Source organism: Patagioenas fasciata, chromosome 1, assembly GCF_037038585.1.
Source record: "Patagioenas fasciata isolate bPatFas1 chromosome 1, bPatFas1.hap1, whole genome shotgun sequence".
Lineage (NCBI taxonomy): Eukaryota > Metazoa > Chordata > Aves > Columbiformes > Columbidae > Patagioenas > Patagioenas fasciata.
In genome coordinates, this window is record NC_092520.1 from 177,430,879 (window position 1) to 177,445,849 (window position 14,971).

Below are 14,971 nucleotides of genomic sequence, written 5' to 3' on the forward strand. Positions count from 1 at the left end.
TCAGAGGCTGTGAACTCTGCTAAGGATTTTTTTTTCCCTTGCTGCCATGCAGGGTTGTAAGTAGAAGTTCTTGGTAATCGTTAAGTGAACAAATCGGGTCTGCAAACACAGTCATTCATGTCTTCAAGGTTAGAGATTAACGGCTTAGTCCTTATGGGTGACCTAAGTATGGATCTTGTTTTATTTGGCCAGACCCTCTGTCTGCTGGAAAATACAAACATGCCTGTATATATGATTTTAAAAAATTACTGTGGGGGCATTTGGTGTTGACCCTTGTGTTTAGACAGCCTAGCATTTTCCATACAAAAATTACGACCTTTCGTTAAGGATCTCTTAAAACTACCATTGTTTGCTGTAGGCTGTTGACATTTGGTAGGGGAAGCACCATCAGAGAACAAAGTGCCTTTTTATGTTCCACTAAATTAGATTCAGCTTTGAAGGAGATATAAACCGTTAAAATGAACTAGTGCTTTTTTTCCTGCTTTCATTCTTCAGGAAAAATTCTGGCACGCTACCAAAAAAAAGTGCCTGCAGTGCTGGACCTGCTGTAACCACTGCAGCAGTGAGGACAAGAGCCATGATGTTAGGAGCTGTCAGTGCAGTTGTGCCAGTGGCCGCAGCAGAGTCTGGAAGAACCCAGCACGTGTCCTCCTGCCTCACAGCCATGCTGCTTTCTTCCAGGGAGGTTCATGGAGCAGGAAACCCCTCCCCAGCAAACCTCAGCTCATCAGTTGGCCCCTGTTGTCACTGCTCCTTCTCTCCCAAGCAGGTCCTTCCTTCCTGTCTCTTCAAACACTCACAGCTCATAGGTAGAAAAGAGATCGGGGCACTTTGCATGGGTGGATGTAGCCCATTGCAGTAGACATCAAGTCTGTGCATACTCCAGCCACAAGATTTGGTGATCTTAATTCTGTCAACTAGGAAATTATGCACCTCTAGGATCTACAGGGCAGGGAGGCAGCTCTGCGACCTCTCATGGAGTTAGGTCAGACCACTTGCATTCTGTGTCATTGCCAGCTTTTTGTCAGCCACGAGGAATTAAACACACAAGACAGGATTTCCTGCTGGTGTGGAAACCCTGCGCAGTGAGCTGGGCCGAATGGGGCTGGCGGCTGCGCTGGCAGCGATACCCGAGGATCCGGGCCCAGCTGGGTGCGGAGAAAGAGGAGGATGGCACAGTGTAATTGTGCACCAGAAGCTGCACAGTTTGTTCTCTTTCAAGATGATTCTAATGAGGTAGAAAATGGTGATTTTTTGATGGCTTTGAAGATTCTGAAAATAATCTTGGCATTTGCATTTATCGAGAGTCAGACTGTTTCAGCGTGTGTGGCAAGGCCAGGCAGCTGAGCTCATCTGGCAAGGACGGATCCTGGTCTTGGTCAGGATGTGCTGCTTTCCGCTCCTGTTTGTTGCTTGGAGCCCTAACGTTCACCTGACCTTTTGAGCCTCTTCAGATTAGTAAACCATCAAAAACTTTGTATTCATTCCTTTTGTTGGGCTAGTTTTTCACAGGATTGATGAGCTTTAAGAAGCTGTTAAGACCAGACACCGAAGGACAATGAAACAGGTTGCTCAGGGAGGTGGTAGATGCCCCATCCCTGAAACATTCAAGGCCAGGCTGGACAGGGCTCCGAGCAACCTGATGTAGTTGAAGATGTCCCTGCTCATTGCAGGGGGATTGGACTAGGTGACCTTTGAAGGTCCCTTCCAACACAAATAGTTCTGTGATTCTAAGGGAGTAGGGGTAGCCCATTGGCAGCCATGAACTGTTAAATTGGTTCAGCCCCTTTTGTGTAACGACACTGGAATAGTCTACCAAGAAAGCAATCATTCCTGATGCCTTTCATGGCAGTGCCCAAACCATATGCAACAAAGACAACAAAAAGCAATCAATGGATAATCTCCTTTGTAGACAAACCCACACCAAGCATGGGATAGAAATAGAAAATATATTTTAGCTGTGATTGGCACAGCAGTGGTCAAAGAGGATCCGGCATGGATCAAGCCTAAGCTGTTGATGCTGAGGTTTTAAGGAAGATGCGTGTTTACATTAGCATTATTCAAATTTCGTGTAACGTGGGATATTGTGAATTCCATTGTTCTTGGGATGAATAGAAGATCAAGTATTGTCCTTAAACAATAGAACAGTAAAAACAACATCTGTGAACCAACATTTATAAAAGAATACAACTATCTCCTTTTTAAGAATGGAGAATGGAAGCAGACAGAAACTATAGCTAAAATTGTTGGAAGCATTATGTTTGCTTAAAGACAGTTGTGAAATACTTGTTCAAGGGACTTAATAGCTTTTTATTGCATTACATATTCAGAACTTCTCCTCAGTCATCATGGCTCACTGTTGTAAATGTTCATGTTTGTGAATCGGACCACAACTCTTTCAAGCAGGGTACCCACAGAATGAACATTATACCCATTTTCTTCCAAATGGAAATGTTAGTTTTAAAAAATTGGGAAAATATTATATTAAGAGCACTGTGGCAAAGTGAAGAATCTCCTGAAGGCTGTGTTCATCATCTTTCCTAACTGAAACTGTCCTTTCCTTGTTGACCCTTCCTTCATTTGCTACCACCTTTAAATTTTCTGCGAGCAGTGAGATCAAAACCATGTTGATGGAAGCTTTCATAAATAATGGGATAGGAAAAATACTCAGAGCATTTGTCTGAGCACAATATGCGTCTCTAGAACAAAGACTGCGCTGTATATATGCTCCTGAAAATGAGATCTTAGGCCTCTCTTTCTGGAGAGCAGACCTCCAGTTTGGAAATAAAACATTGAGGGGACAGCGTTGCAGGGCTCTGTTGAAGTGATGATGCTTTTACCTGTAGGTTACTGCTTTGAATCTGGCCAGTTCAATTAAAATATTTTATATGTTCTAAGGTGAAGGATGTGATCTGTACATGTTTCCACAGGGTGTGGTAAATCTTCTTTCTAGCTTGTAGCTCTCATTACCCACTCTTGATTTGTGCCAAGTGGGGAGCTCTTTGGAAACAGTTGTTGAAACAGCGCAGAATAGTGGGGCCTTGCTCTCCTTGGGGTCTCCACGCTGAGGTCAGAATTGTATCATATGTGATAAACTTGCATGGGTTTTTGACAGCCTGCTGTATGTGGCCGGTTTGAAGTTGAATTATATTTTTCTGAAAAACAAACTGTTGGGGGTTGGCTGTTTTTGTGGTTTCTGAATCTGCCATCAATTCTTCCGAAGGCTTGGAGTCTTGGCAAGTAAAGTGGGGTGTAGTGGTGAAAAGGATATTTAGGGTTTGGAATCTAAAAGGTTGAGAGTCTGATGTGACCATCCTCTCCAGAAAAACAACGTCACTGTTGAGTTTCTCTTTGTGATAGCCACTTCAGGAGGAAGATGAAATGCTAAATTACATCTGAAGAATGTTGTGAGATTTCTGAGATGAAATCCTATAACCATGTCTTAGACGAAATAGTAGAATGAGGGAAGAAAGAATTATTTAGATTAAAAGGGGTAAAATGAAAGAGACCTCACATCCCTAAAACTCCTTTGGAGATTGTTTTTCTTCCTTTAGACTTTTGTGAAAAAACCTGAGATCTGTGACGAAGAGAATCCGCATGTCCTAACCTGAGAGAACTGGGTCACATCAGTGAAATTTTATGCCTTTGCCTGTATGCTAGAAATGGAGATATTCTCACCTCCTTTCTTGCACTAAGCAAGCCTCCAAAAGGTAGGAAAAATGCCAAAAATAAATATTTTTATTTTTTCTCCTTGTCTCTCTGCAGCAATTTGGCAAAATCCTTGATGTAGAGATAATCTTTAATGAGCGTGGCTCCAAGGTAAGTCCTGTTTCTGTACCCGCTTCTCTTGTTTTGATTGCAGAGTAAAAGGCAGTTCATTGCCTAGAGAATATACTCTGCAGAGATCAGCAGGAATTAGCATGATGGGGGAAGGGAAAAGCTATTTTGGGGGATGTCTCCTGTTCCCTCTGACTCCAGACTCTAAGCATGGTCATTTCTGGGCAGCATGTACAAATGCTCCTAGGGACTCCTGTCTGTAATGTGGGATCAGTTTCCACAACCTTCTGAACAAACAGGGAGTCAGTCACTTGAGCCCTCATACCAGCCTGTTCCCATTGCACAGCAATGGGTGCCCCCTGGGGAAGGCAGAATAAGGTGTAACAGCTTTGGGTGATGGGAAAATGCAAGAACAAAGCTTAACCCACCCATCCCCCAACCACCTTTTTGTTGCATTAAAATACTTCTACAGAAAAACTGTCATATCTCATGTATGAAAGGATTTTATTTACTGAATTTTGCAGACTTTCTTGGCACTTCTGAGATACCAGCCTTTCATGTTTGAGATATTTGATGCTTAATATAAGAATCCTCATTCCCCTTGCCCTGTCCCGTGTGGCCCTCTCCCCACTGAATTTGCATTCACACACCGATTTTCATCTTACAGTTATATTAAGAGGGAGGTTTTGTTGAGGGCTAGTGGTAATTTATTTCTCTGGAGATGAGATTTCAAATGTTGCTCAGGTCAGCTGCGGAGAGATTCAGTGATCTTTGTCCTAATTGGCAATTGGTTCTCATCACGTAACCAGTATCACCACAATGACAAATTGATGTGATTCTCTCTCTGCCCAGGAGGTTCAGCACTGGAATAGCAGGGAGTTTTGCAGGTCAGGAGCGAGGTGCATTGCCAAAGCTCTATGGGGGAAGCTTGCACAGTGCATGTCTATACTCTGCTTGACTTAATCAATGCTAAGATTCCCATTTTCAATTAAAACAAAGTTCCCCTCCTCCCCCCACACGTGTGCGCACATGTGTGCATGCACACAAGAGATTTTGAAGTTGCAATTCAGCTAAGCAGTTTCGGTTTAGAGTCTATGCCTTTCGCTTGGATTTGAGGTTCACAGTCTTAAGGTGGCCTCTTTGCTTCAACATGTATTCTGGGGTATGTTCCTGTTCAGAGCCCTCTGCAAATTTCCACCCATGCTGCCCAAGATGCATTCTGAAATTCTTCAGTCTCTGTATTAGCTGGAAACCAGAAAGAGGTTGATCTGTGTACAAAATAAATGAGTATCGGCCCTTTCCCTATCCTTTGTTTGTACTTAATACCACGTTTTTGTTGTTTAATAAAACAGACTGAACAAATAAATGTCTATATAGCTTAGTTAGAGAGTTTTACTTCCATTTGTGAATAAAAATCTATACTCTTTACCAAAACAATCACCTCTACTGAGTTTGTAAATAGTGATTCTGCTCTCTGCTTTTCTTCTGATATTTATAGGCCAGAGCTGTCTGTGAATTACTCTTGATTTTAGTAATTTCTGTTTGGCTTTGGGAATAACCTCTGGCCTCTTATCAAATCCCTACTTGTTTGGATGTAATTGCAAAAGAAAGAGCAAAAATAACTGGCCTGGCAAAGTGGGGAGCTGTAGCCTTCATCCCTCACTGCCTGTGTTTTCCAGAGCAGTGTTTTCCCTTCCACATGTGAACTTCGCTCTCTCTTGCATCTATACAGCCCTGTATTATACACCCACGGCTGCCCTTGCCCTCTTAGGCAACGCTAACATTGAAGGCTTTCTGTGAAGACTTGATTTATGGCCATGAAAAGTATCTTCTTGTACACTAGTTCAAGCCCAAGACTTCTGGTTTTCAGTTAAAACAGAAATTATTGCTGAAGAGTTCCTTGATGAGTTTTGTCCCGAACCATTAATAAATATATGAAAAAAGAAAACAATCCAACGAGATATACTTCCAGTCCTTGACCATGCAGTTTTCTACTGCTTTTTTGTCATCTTACAGCAAAAAGCAGTTGCAAAACTGAGAGCCTGTGTGAGGGATGGGGCAGAATCTGAACAGAATGAGAAAACACCCAAAGAGTAATTTTGTGGTATCTTTGCATCCTTCTCTACTCAAAATATTTCCTGTTTTTAAAAGAATGCAAGATTATTCCTGCTTAGCATGAAAATGGGAGGCCCCAGTGTTTGAGTGGGGTGTAGCTGCACGAAGCACCTGGTATTCACATAATAATGGAAAAACAACAGTTTGGTGATCTGATGGTGAAGCAAAGGAAACGGATCTTTCTGGAGGCCACTCACTCACTCTTGGGTTCTTCCTCCACCTTAGGAAAAAAATAAATCTGAATGCATTTTCCTGCCCTGTGGTTTCCATTCTAATCTAATGATATGAAACCTCTCTCTCTTCTTCTCCTCCTCCTCTCTCTTGGGAATCCGAAAGCAGATGCTCCTGCTGCCTGCCTTGTGCTGTGTTCTCAATGCTCCCTTCCCTTCCCCGGGTTCCTAAGGATTGTAGAGTTTTGTGTATATGTTTTATAAATATTTAAAAGGTATGATGTTAAATCCCAAACTGCCCTGGGTTTGCCCCCATCCAGTGTACAATGGGGTTCAGCAGTGCTTTGTCCCTGCTGAGCTGTGGCAGGAGATCTCTGCTGGGACGGCTCCAGGGCTGGTTGGTAGGAGGGATAGGAGGAAGAGTGTGGGTTGCATTCTTCCTTTTGAATCCACCTGAGATGACCAGGCAGTTTGCTTTGACAGCCTGGGGGAACCAGATCAAACCGGCTGCACCTTCAGTATCTCTGTATTTAGGAAGTTTGGTGGTCAAAGAGAGTAGCGTGTGTCCATTGCAGCCACCTCGCACCTCAGGTTCTTGCATTTGGCTTCAGAAGTGTTACTTGTTGACTCTGTGTATCACAGCAGAGTAGGAGGCAGCTTATAATTAGTTTTGTTGATTCTTCTTTCAAAGCAATGTGAATTCTTGTTTCTTAACTCAATTTCTGCCCAGATTCAATCTATTTAGTAGGATTATATGAGCCCTGGTAGACTCTACACTGATATTGTTTTGCTACGTGTGAGAAACAAGATACGAACTTAAACCATTCCTTCAATTTAATTTTGTTTCATTCTTGTTTAATAGAATGACATCAGTCTTCCCTTGATGTGTTTAGTTTTTTGCTTGCTTCCAGGAAACTAGCTGTTTGTTTCATTTTTGTCCTGTTTACCATCACATTTCTAGTTCTGACCTCTATAAGTGCCTTTAAATAGCATTCTGCTCATGGTTGCAGTTTACCCTGCACTTCACTGAACCGTGAATAAAACACCTCCAGAGGAAGTCGAGAGAGCAAGGATTCCTGCTCCTTTTGTTAGTGGAGATGCATCCTCTAGATGCGTATTTTGGCACTGTTGTGCTGAACCAAACAAGTGGATATATTTGCAGAATTAATGCAGTCTGCCTGTATGACGAGCACCCTGTGGCATTCGTGAAGCTGCAGGGGAAGGGAATCCAAGCTCTTTGCTCATCAGCTGTGTACTGTGTGTCGTTCCAAGATGTGCCCTCGATGACATTCAGAGACCAAGAGTGCGTAAGCACAGAGCAAAATCTTGGCTGAAGAGGGAGCTTTTTGGTTTTTTTCTGTATTTTTTAGATTTTTAATTGTGAGAGTTCATATTAGTGCAGATGACAAGCTTGTGGTTTCAGATTATTCTAAGTTTGTGTCCCTCACTGCCTTCTACTTGGAAGAGCCAAATCTCCAGGTATTTGTGTGCAAGTGTCTTGGCTATATAGTAGCTTTTCTCTTCACAAAGAAATTGCATCTGTTGGTGAGTGGAGTGCTGTAAGTAAACCAAAAACTTGTGCAGAAAAGTGTGTGGAAACAGGAGGTTTTTTGTTTGCAGTTAACTGTAGGTTAACATAAGACTGTTAATTCAGGTTTTGATAACTGTGCCTAAGAGACTGTGTTTGCATGTGCATTTATTTCTTCTTTGAATGGATTAGGTGCTTGGACTTGAGCCACTCTTGTTCTGGACTTAGTTTCCACTCAGTGAAATACATACAATCCCTTGTTACATAAAATAAATGATGGGTCTTGTTTTAATTTTAATTCTATTTTTATAATTTCTATTCGGATGTCATCAGTTGAACCAGAAATACAAATAGGGTTATTAACACAAAGAGGCTTAATAACAAATTAAGTACCAGTGACCAGTGTGGCCTTCTCGGGTCACCAAATCCTTTTAGAATGCCAGTGTTGTGAAGGAGACATGACCTGTGTCCCTTTATGCTAGTTCAGTCAAGTACAGTTTTATGCTTTCAACTCTGCAAAATGAAACTAATGAGTTAAATTAGTCCATACACTGAACTAGTTTACTTGAGGCTGCAGTTGATTGCTTGATAGTATAAGCTGATTTACTGCTCCTGTGTGAGCTCCTTCCTGGTGGTGCTTGTTTCCCTCCACAGGCACTGGAATCCAGGGTGCTACACCACAGAAACAATGCAGCTAGAAAATAACCATGCAGGGGTTTTTTTTTAAGATACATTTATGTGTTTTTTTTAGCCAAATTTATTCCTGCATCCAGTTCACCAGGTTGCACAGGTATACAAACAGGTGCTTATGTGAATGTGCCTTAATGCACTCAAAGGGTGGCGTGGAGACAGGGAGGAGCTGGAAGAGCTGCCAAAATGTTGTCAGTGTGGTTTACACCAATTCCCTCTCCAGCTTAAAGTGTGCGTTTGTGTGTGTAACTTCAATAATGTGTTTCTGAACTTCGTGCTGTATTTCTGTCAGTGCATTCAGTCCTGCTCATCTCAGGTGGATTATAGCTGAAACCCTCCTACTCTATCCAAATGCCATGGAAACAGGTAGCCTAAGCTGCTGTCTCCTCGGCCATGTTTTCAGGCTCCTAAAAGTTTGTTTATTATGGAAATAAGGGAAAAACCAAACAAAAACAAACAAACAAAAAATTGGTTAAAAAAGGAGCACAGCAGCAGGTGACGGCAAGGCCGGTTGCTGGCTGCATGCTCCAGTGGTACAAGGCAAAGATGCTGCTGCTGAGGTGACTGGTCTAAACTCTGTTACAAATGCAGGGTTAACAATGCATGGATTTCAAGGGGCTCTGTTTAGTTTCCTTTGGTTTTATTTTCTTTTTGTTTTGTTTTTTTTTTTTTTTTTTTTATTTTACTTTTGTTTTGTTTTGTTTAATTTCTGTGTTCTGGCCACACCCAGGAGAACCGTCTGCTTTTGATTTCTCCCTTTACGGTTACATGGTAAATTTTCTTTCTCATTCTTCAGAGGTGGAAACGTTCAAATACTATATATATACATTTATTATTTTTTTTCACTGCTCATCATGTTGCTTGTTATTTATTGCAGAGTCTGAGGCCAGACTAAAAGGGTGGCAGTTACTCGGTCTCTTCAGGCCCTTTGAATAAACCTTTGGGTAAAAAAGGGGTTAGTCTGGCACTGCAAATTACTCACCAGTCCTAAAAATGTTTGCTGGGGTTATTTGGTGTCCGCTGGGTACACTGAGGTTTAAACTTACTTTCTGCTTGGAAGAAGTTCCTGGCAGTTGCTGGTGGAGAGGAATTGTTGAAAATTTCACTCTTGTTATCATAACAGCCTTATTAAACCCAAGCTATTTGTATAACCTGGATTTTAGAAACCTTAAGTCTTTTACCCAGGATTGTATCTTCCCTTCCTCTAGCTCCATACTTACAAACTGGTACCTACCATAAAGTTAAGCTAGTAAATATTGGGCATGTGCCACCTCCTTTTTTCTTTTCATTTTTCTTTTTTCAAGGGCAAGACAACTTTGGGAGGGAAAACTGTGAATTGTTTGTTGTATATGTATTTAGGTACAAATTAATCCCTATTCTTTACAGGTCATCTGTGAGAAGGAATTAAAAATTATATGTATGTGGTTTTTTTCTCTCCCACATAAAAATATGTATATAATAATTACTAGTTTTTAAACTTAGAAATAACAAAAATGTCAAGTGTCGCTTAGTTGTTTTTCATTATGAAAATTTGAATGTCTAAGAGATGCATTAAGAAGACAAACCAAAGGGGCACAAATACTGACTTTGCCATAGTCAACCATGTAAAGCATTAATTCAACATTGACATTAAATGGTTCTCAACAGTGTTGGCACAAGCTAAGGACTGATCTGTCAATAAAACAGAAATTGTGGTTAATTAGTTATGTTGTTCAGAATCAGATTAATTCTGTTTTAATTCACATTGTTAATTATTTTCATACAGTCTGCATGTGGATTGTACCTTACTTTGAGTTAACTTACTAAAATTAGTGAAAATTCCTAATCCGTTTAAACATATTTAATGATAATGTGGTTTTTAAAATCCCATACAGGCATCACTAATTGCAAACAAATGTGAGTTAAAATAGTCTTAGTTTGGTTCTAACCTGCGCAGATTAATGTCTAAAAAAATTACATTCCCTCTGCTCTCCAGCTTTCAGTTCACATCATCACTGAAGACATAAATTTCATTCGGTCTCCACAGGCTTGTCTAGAACGAACAGAAATTTTAATGTAAAAAGAGAAGAGGGAAATAGAGATTCCTGTTGCAGTCTTTACCTCCCCTCCTCCCCCAACCTTTTAGAGATGCTTTTTTCCCCCATTATATAGAACCAGAGGGAAAGGTGCTGCTTCGGTTTCTCAATCTTGCCTTTCTCTGTGGGGGTTCTTTGAAGCAGACACAATACCCTGTCCCTTCCTAATCAGCTTTGCTATTACACCCCCCCGCAGCCCCCCTGGTTCCCTGCAACAGACTCGAGAGTTATATGTGGTTGGGCTGGTTTATTAGCCCCAGTCTCTTGTAGATTGAATTTTAATTCGTTTAAACAGAAAACTTCTATGCTGTTCTGAAAAAGGCATCAGTTTGTTATTTATGTAGCTTTTTATTTATAGCTGGAGAAATGAAGTTATCTGAAGCTTTAGATTATTGGGTTGGAGCACTCTCGTTGATCTCAGCATTGCAGTACTTGGCTAAGTTCTTTTATTATCGCTGTTCAGGGAAAAAAAAAAAAAAGAACCCTGCATTTTACAAATGTGCAACAGTTTTGTGCTGGAAACCTAGCTGTGGATGATAAAGGCCAGCATGCACAAACATCTTGGGCCTTTAAAGATGAGTGTTGTAAAGACCTTTAAAAAGCACTTGAAAGATGGTGGCTTGCTTGTGGCTTGTTGCTAACAGTGCTTAGAAATCAAGATGCTACTTTGAGGGGTCCAGTCCATACATACCACACTGAGCTGCCCGGAGGGGCCATGAGGCCAGCGTGCTGGTTCCCTGGCAGGGCACGGCTCTAAATCACTCACATCCCCTTGCTCTCCCATTCACATCAGGAGTTTCCACTGCATCCAGCGCAAGCTTTGTTCTTCCTGCTCCTGAGGGCATCGAAGCCAGCAAAGATTACTCTCTGTACATTAAACTGGCATTTGCTTTATATCAAGCCACAGGAGCCAGTTACTCCTGTTCTGAAGATACCCTAAAACCAGAATGCGACGAAGGTTTTTGTTTGGCCCTGCTCTCTGTAATGGCATGAAGAATATCTCATCAAAGTTTTCTGCCCTAAGGTACCATTTGCAGCTAGTTAAAATCCTAATTCCCGTAGTCGCATTGACTCTGTGTTAATGCCGGTGCACCCATCTCCCTGCCAGGGAAGCGTGATCTCTTACCTGCCCTGTTACGCCACTGCATGAGTTGGCAGCAGCATGAGCATGTAGGGCAGACGCGTTGCATGTGCCTTCACAGATGCGGTATATCTGAATTTGTCTAACTAAAGGGACATTTCAGTAGTCCTCGATCCTTTGTTGTTACTTCAAGCAGGGCATATCAGTTTTTCTCAAACTTCATGGTCTGACCAGGCAGAGCTTTGTTACCATCCACGGTGCAGAGGTTGCCATCTCAGAACAAAGCCAAGTAAGATGGGTGTAGGGTGGGAGGGGGTAGCAGTAGGTCAGCAGTGTCAGGCAAAACCTGCCTTTACAGATTAATTGGCATTTAGGCGTTTAGATTTATACCCAAGTCAACACAGTACTCACAGATAGGAAAATTTTGAACCCAGAATGTGCAATACTCTAAATCTTCATGTAAAGTAATGTTTATTTGATGGTGCCACCTGGAAGCCCTGCTTACTTTCAGGGCCCCATGCATTATTAGGGAAGTTACAGGCACAGGAGTAGACATCAGCTGTGCCCCGAAGAGCTTACAAGGGATGCTTTACAAACAGCCCTTCCTCTCAACACTTGCCTAAGGTAGGTAATTATTATTGTCTCCATTTTACAGGTGGGAAAAGCAAGGTTCAGTGTTTGATTTGCCCAAAGCTTCGCAGAATTCGTGGTGCCAGGAGTGAACTCAGATCGCTGCTAACTCTCGTAGCAGTTTCTCAAGAGAATGAAGTGCTGTTCAGTGTCCATGTCCTGTGTTGTGTCTGGGGTGGGCGGTGGGTCCCACAAAGCCTGTGTGTTAATTAGCAGAGGGGAGAGAAGCCCCACTTGGGCTTGACTGGCTTGCCTATGTTGAACAGGGTTTAGTGTTTTAAAACAAGCAAAACAAAACAAATTGTCTCGAGTAACTTTGTACTTCTTTTTTGGTCTGGCCTCAATTGCTTTTATGTTTTTGTTTTTGTTTTATTTTTTTAATTCCTCTTCTTATGATTACAGTTCCTTTATTTTGTCGAATTTAATTTCTTTCATTTATGAAACATGCATGAACCAACAACGTGATTCTAGGAGGTTATTGCTGAGTTGTGCTGATGTTGATTTCATACTGTGATATTTTTTTCTCTATTTACCTAGAGATCAGTATTTCAATATATAACGATGTGCATGTTTTCCCCCCTTCTCCCGCTGCATGCAGGGATTCGGGTTCGTAACTTTCGAGAATAGTGCTGATGCAGACAGGGCCAGGGAGAAATTACACGGCACCGTGGTAGAGGGCCGTAAAATCGAGGTGCATGTCTTCAGTAATTCAATTTCTTCTTTATATTTATTCTTTTGATTTCTTTTTGTGTCTTGCCTCACTTATTTCACATTTGGATCCCAGTCTTGTGTGTGTGTGCGTGTTTGTGTCTGTGTCCTTCACCTCCCTGCACTGAAATGTATAAAAGTTTACACCCCTTATGGAATATTTTTATTGTTGTTTTGGGTATTTTTTTAAAATTTTCTTTCTTCTTTTATTAAGTTTTTTTCCTACCCACTCCAGATTTTTGCCCTTCTGCTGTCTTGATTTTTCCTGTGCTTCAGTTTGCGAGGCTCCGATTTCCTGTTACCAGGCCTGAACAAAACTAACTGAAAGAGTACTGTCCGACTTCTAACTCTGTGTCCAAAAAAGAAAGCAGGGGGCCAACCAGTATCCTCTCTTTCCTCCGAGGCCAGTTCTCCTCCACACAAGTGTGAGATGACGCCTGTGGTGGGAGGGGAGGGGAGACATGGGGCAGAAGCCCCAAGCAGGCTCTGCTGTACCCACTGCTGGTTTCTTGACCTGTCTGATGTCCAGAGTCAGCTTGGTGAAAGCTCATCCTTGAACTTTGTAGCTCTCACCGCAGGGGAATGAAGGGTTAACGTTGGCTGACAGGGCTGTATATCCGGTATACCTGGTGTTGACCAGTTTGGTGTTCCACTGTATTGGAGGGGAACTGGCGTCTTCCCTCTCTCCCTCTTTCTTTAAAAAAAAAAAAAAAGTACAAATATTAAAACAAAAAAAGCCGCCTTTTTGAGTAAGATGTCTGCATATTTTGCTTTTTTTGTTTTGTTTTTTTATTTTTTTTTTATTTCCCTTTTCGATGGTTTAGCGTTTAGGGCCCTTCACTTGACTCACTCTTTCCATGGTAACTATACACAATGCTGGCGATGGTACAAGTTGGCGGTAAGTGAAACAAAAGCGCTAGAGAAGAATCTTTTTTTTTTTTTAATTTTTCTTAAAATTACAAAAAAAAAAAAAAAACACAACAAAATTAAGAAAGAAAAAAATCCATCTGCCATCTCACATTAACACTACGAAATGTGATTTGACTTGTTGTCCCCACCCACCTCCTTCCCCCTTCTCCGCCTTTTATTTTCAATGCTGTTGAGTAATGCCGCCTGGACTTTGGATGTACATATCGTTTTGTAGCAGTCTGAGCTGTTTGATTACTGACTTCATGGTGATTTCCCCTTGCACATCTTACTCAGAGTTACTGAACTCCAGTTTGGCTGGTTTTTATTAATGCACCCATTCCTTCTCTCCTGCCCCTTCTTTCTGCTGCTCTCTCTTTCTGAGACCTGTTTGTAGCTGTTACTGTTTGTTTTCTCTCTTTTTCTTTCTCTCCCCCCTCCCCGGTTTATTTCTTTACTCGGTTAAATGCAGCTGTTGGTCTCTTTGCTGACTGGTGGTTTCTGATCGGTTCTGGCAATTTTTCCTTTAAGTGCTTGTGTTGCACTTTGCTGTAGCAGCTGATTTCAGGCACTCGCTCCATCTTAATGACTGTCTGTGAGACCCTATCTCTTCCCTCCTCTCCTCCCCACCCCTGAATCAATTGTGGTTGTTGTTTTGTTTTGGTTTTTTTTTCCCTCTTTTATCTGTGTGTGTTTAACTGCATGCTCTCAGTCTCATCATTGTTGTTTCCCATTCTTTCTTTTTAAATGTGTAATGTTTCTATTGTTTTGGGTCTGAAACGAGAGTAAATGTAGCTCCAGACTCCCCCACCCCACGTACTCTCCCCATCCATAAGCCTCAAGGGCCCGAGGCAGCTTTTATTTTTATATCCATTTTCTTCTTCACCTTGGCCTCAATTCCCATTTGGCATGGGTTTTGATAAATTGTTGATGTTGTATAAAGACTTCACCCTCCTTGCAAGAACTTTGAGGCTGTCTGACACAGGGCTGCAGTAACTTGGCTTCCAAACTGGTCCATCTTTTCTTTATCAGCACCATCTCTGTGGTAACACCCCACTTGCTTGAGCAATCAAACTGCTTGGAACAATGCAGAGCTCTGTAAAGAGGGTGGAGGGCACAATAAAACTGAAAAAAAAGACCCAGGTGTGCTGCTTGTATTTCTTCTTTTTGCTCCATGAGATTTGTGACAAGGAAAAAAATAATCTGGAAAAAGACTTAGAAATGATGGGGAGGAAACTGGTGAATGTACACCACACAAACCATTGGTGGCATTCCAGAAATTTCTTCAGGC

The 14,971-nt window shown here is 41.7% G+C and overlaps 1 protein-coding gene across 21 annotated transcripts in view; it reads left to right on the plus strand.

Moving 5' to 3' along the window:
* RBFOX2 (RNA binding fox-1 homolog 2) overlaps positions 1 to 14,971 on the plus strand; it is a 175,438-nt gene that overhangs the window by 134,710 nt on the left and 25,757 nt on the right. For 16 of the 21 annotated variants that reach the window (XM_071802290.1, XM_071802256.1, XM_065844917.2 and 13 more), the window contains 2 exons: positions 3,766 to 3,819; positions 12,665 to 12,757. In XM_071802290.1, the coding sequence (XP_071658391.1) occupies positions 3,766 to 3,819; positions 12,665 to 12,757 (147 nt within the window). The remainder of the gene's footprint in view (positions 1 to 3,765; positions 3,820 to 12,664; positions 12,758 to 14,971) is intronic. The other 5 variants (XM_071802302.1, XM_071802296.1, XM_071802295.1 and 2 more) reach the window with 1 other exon arrangement.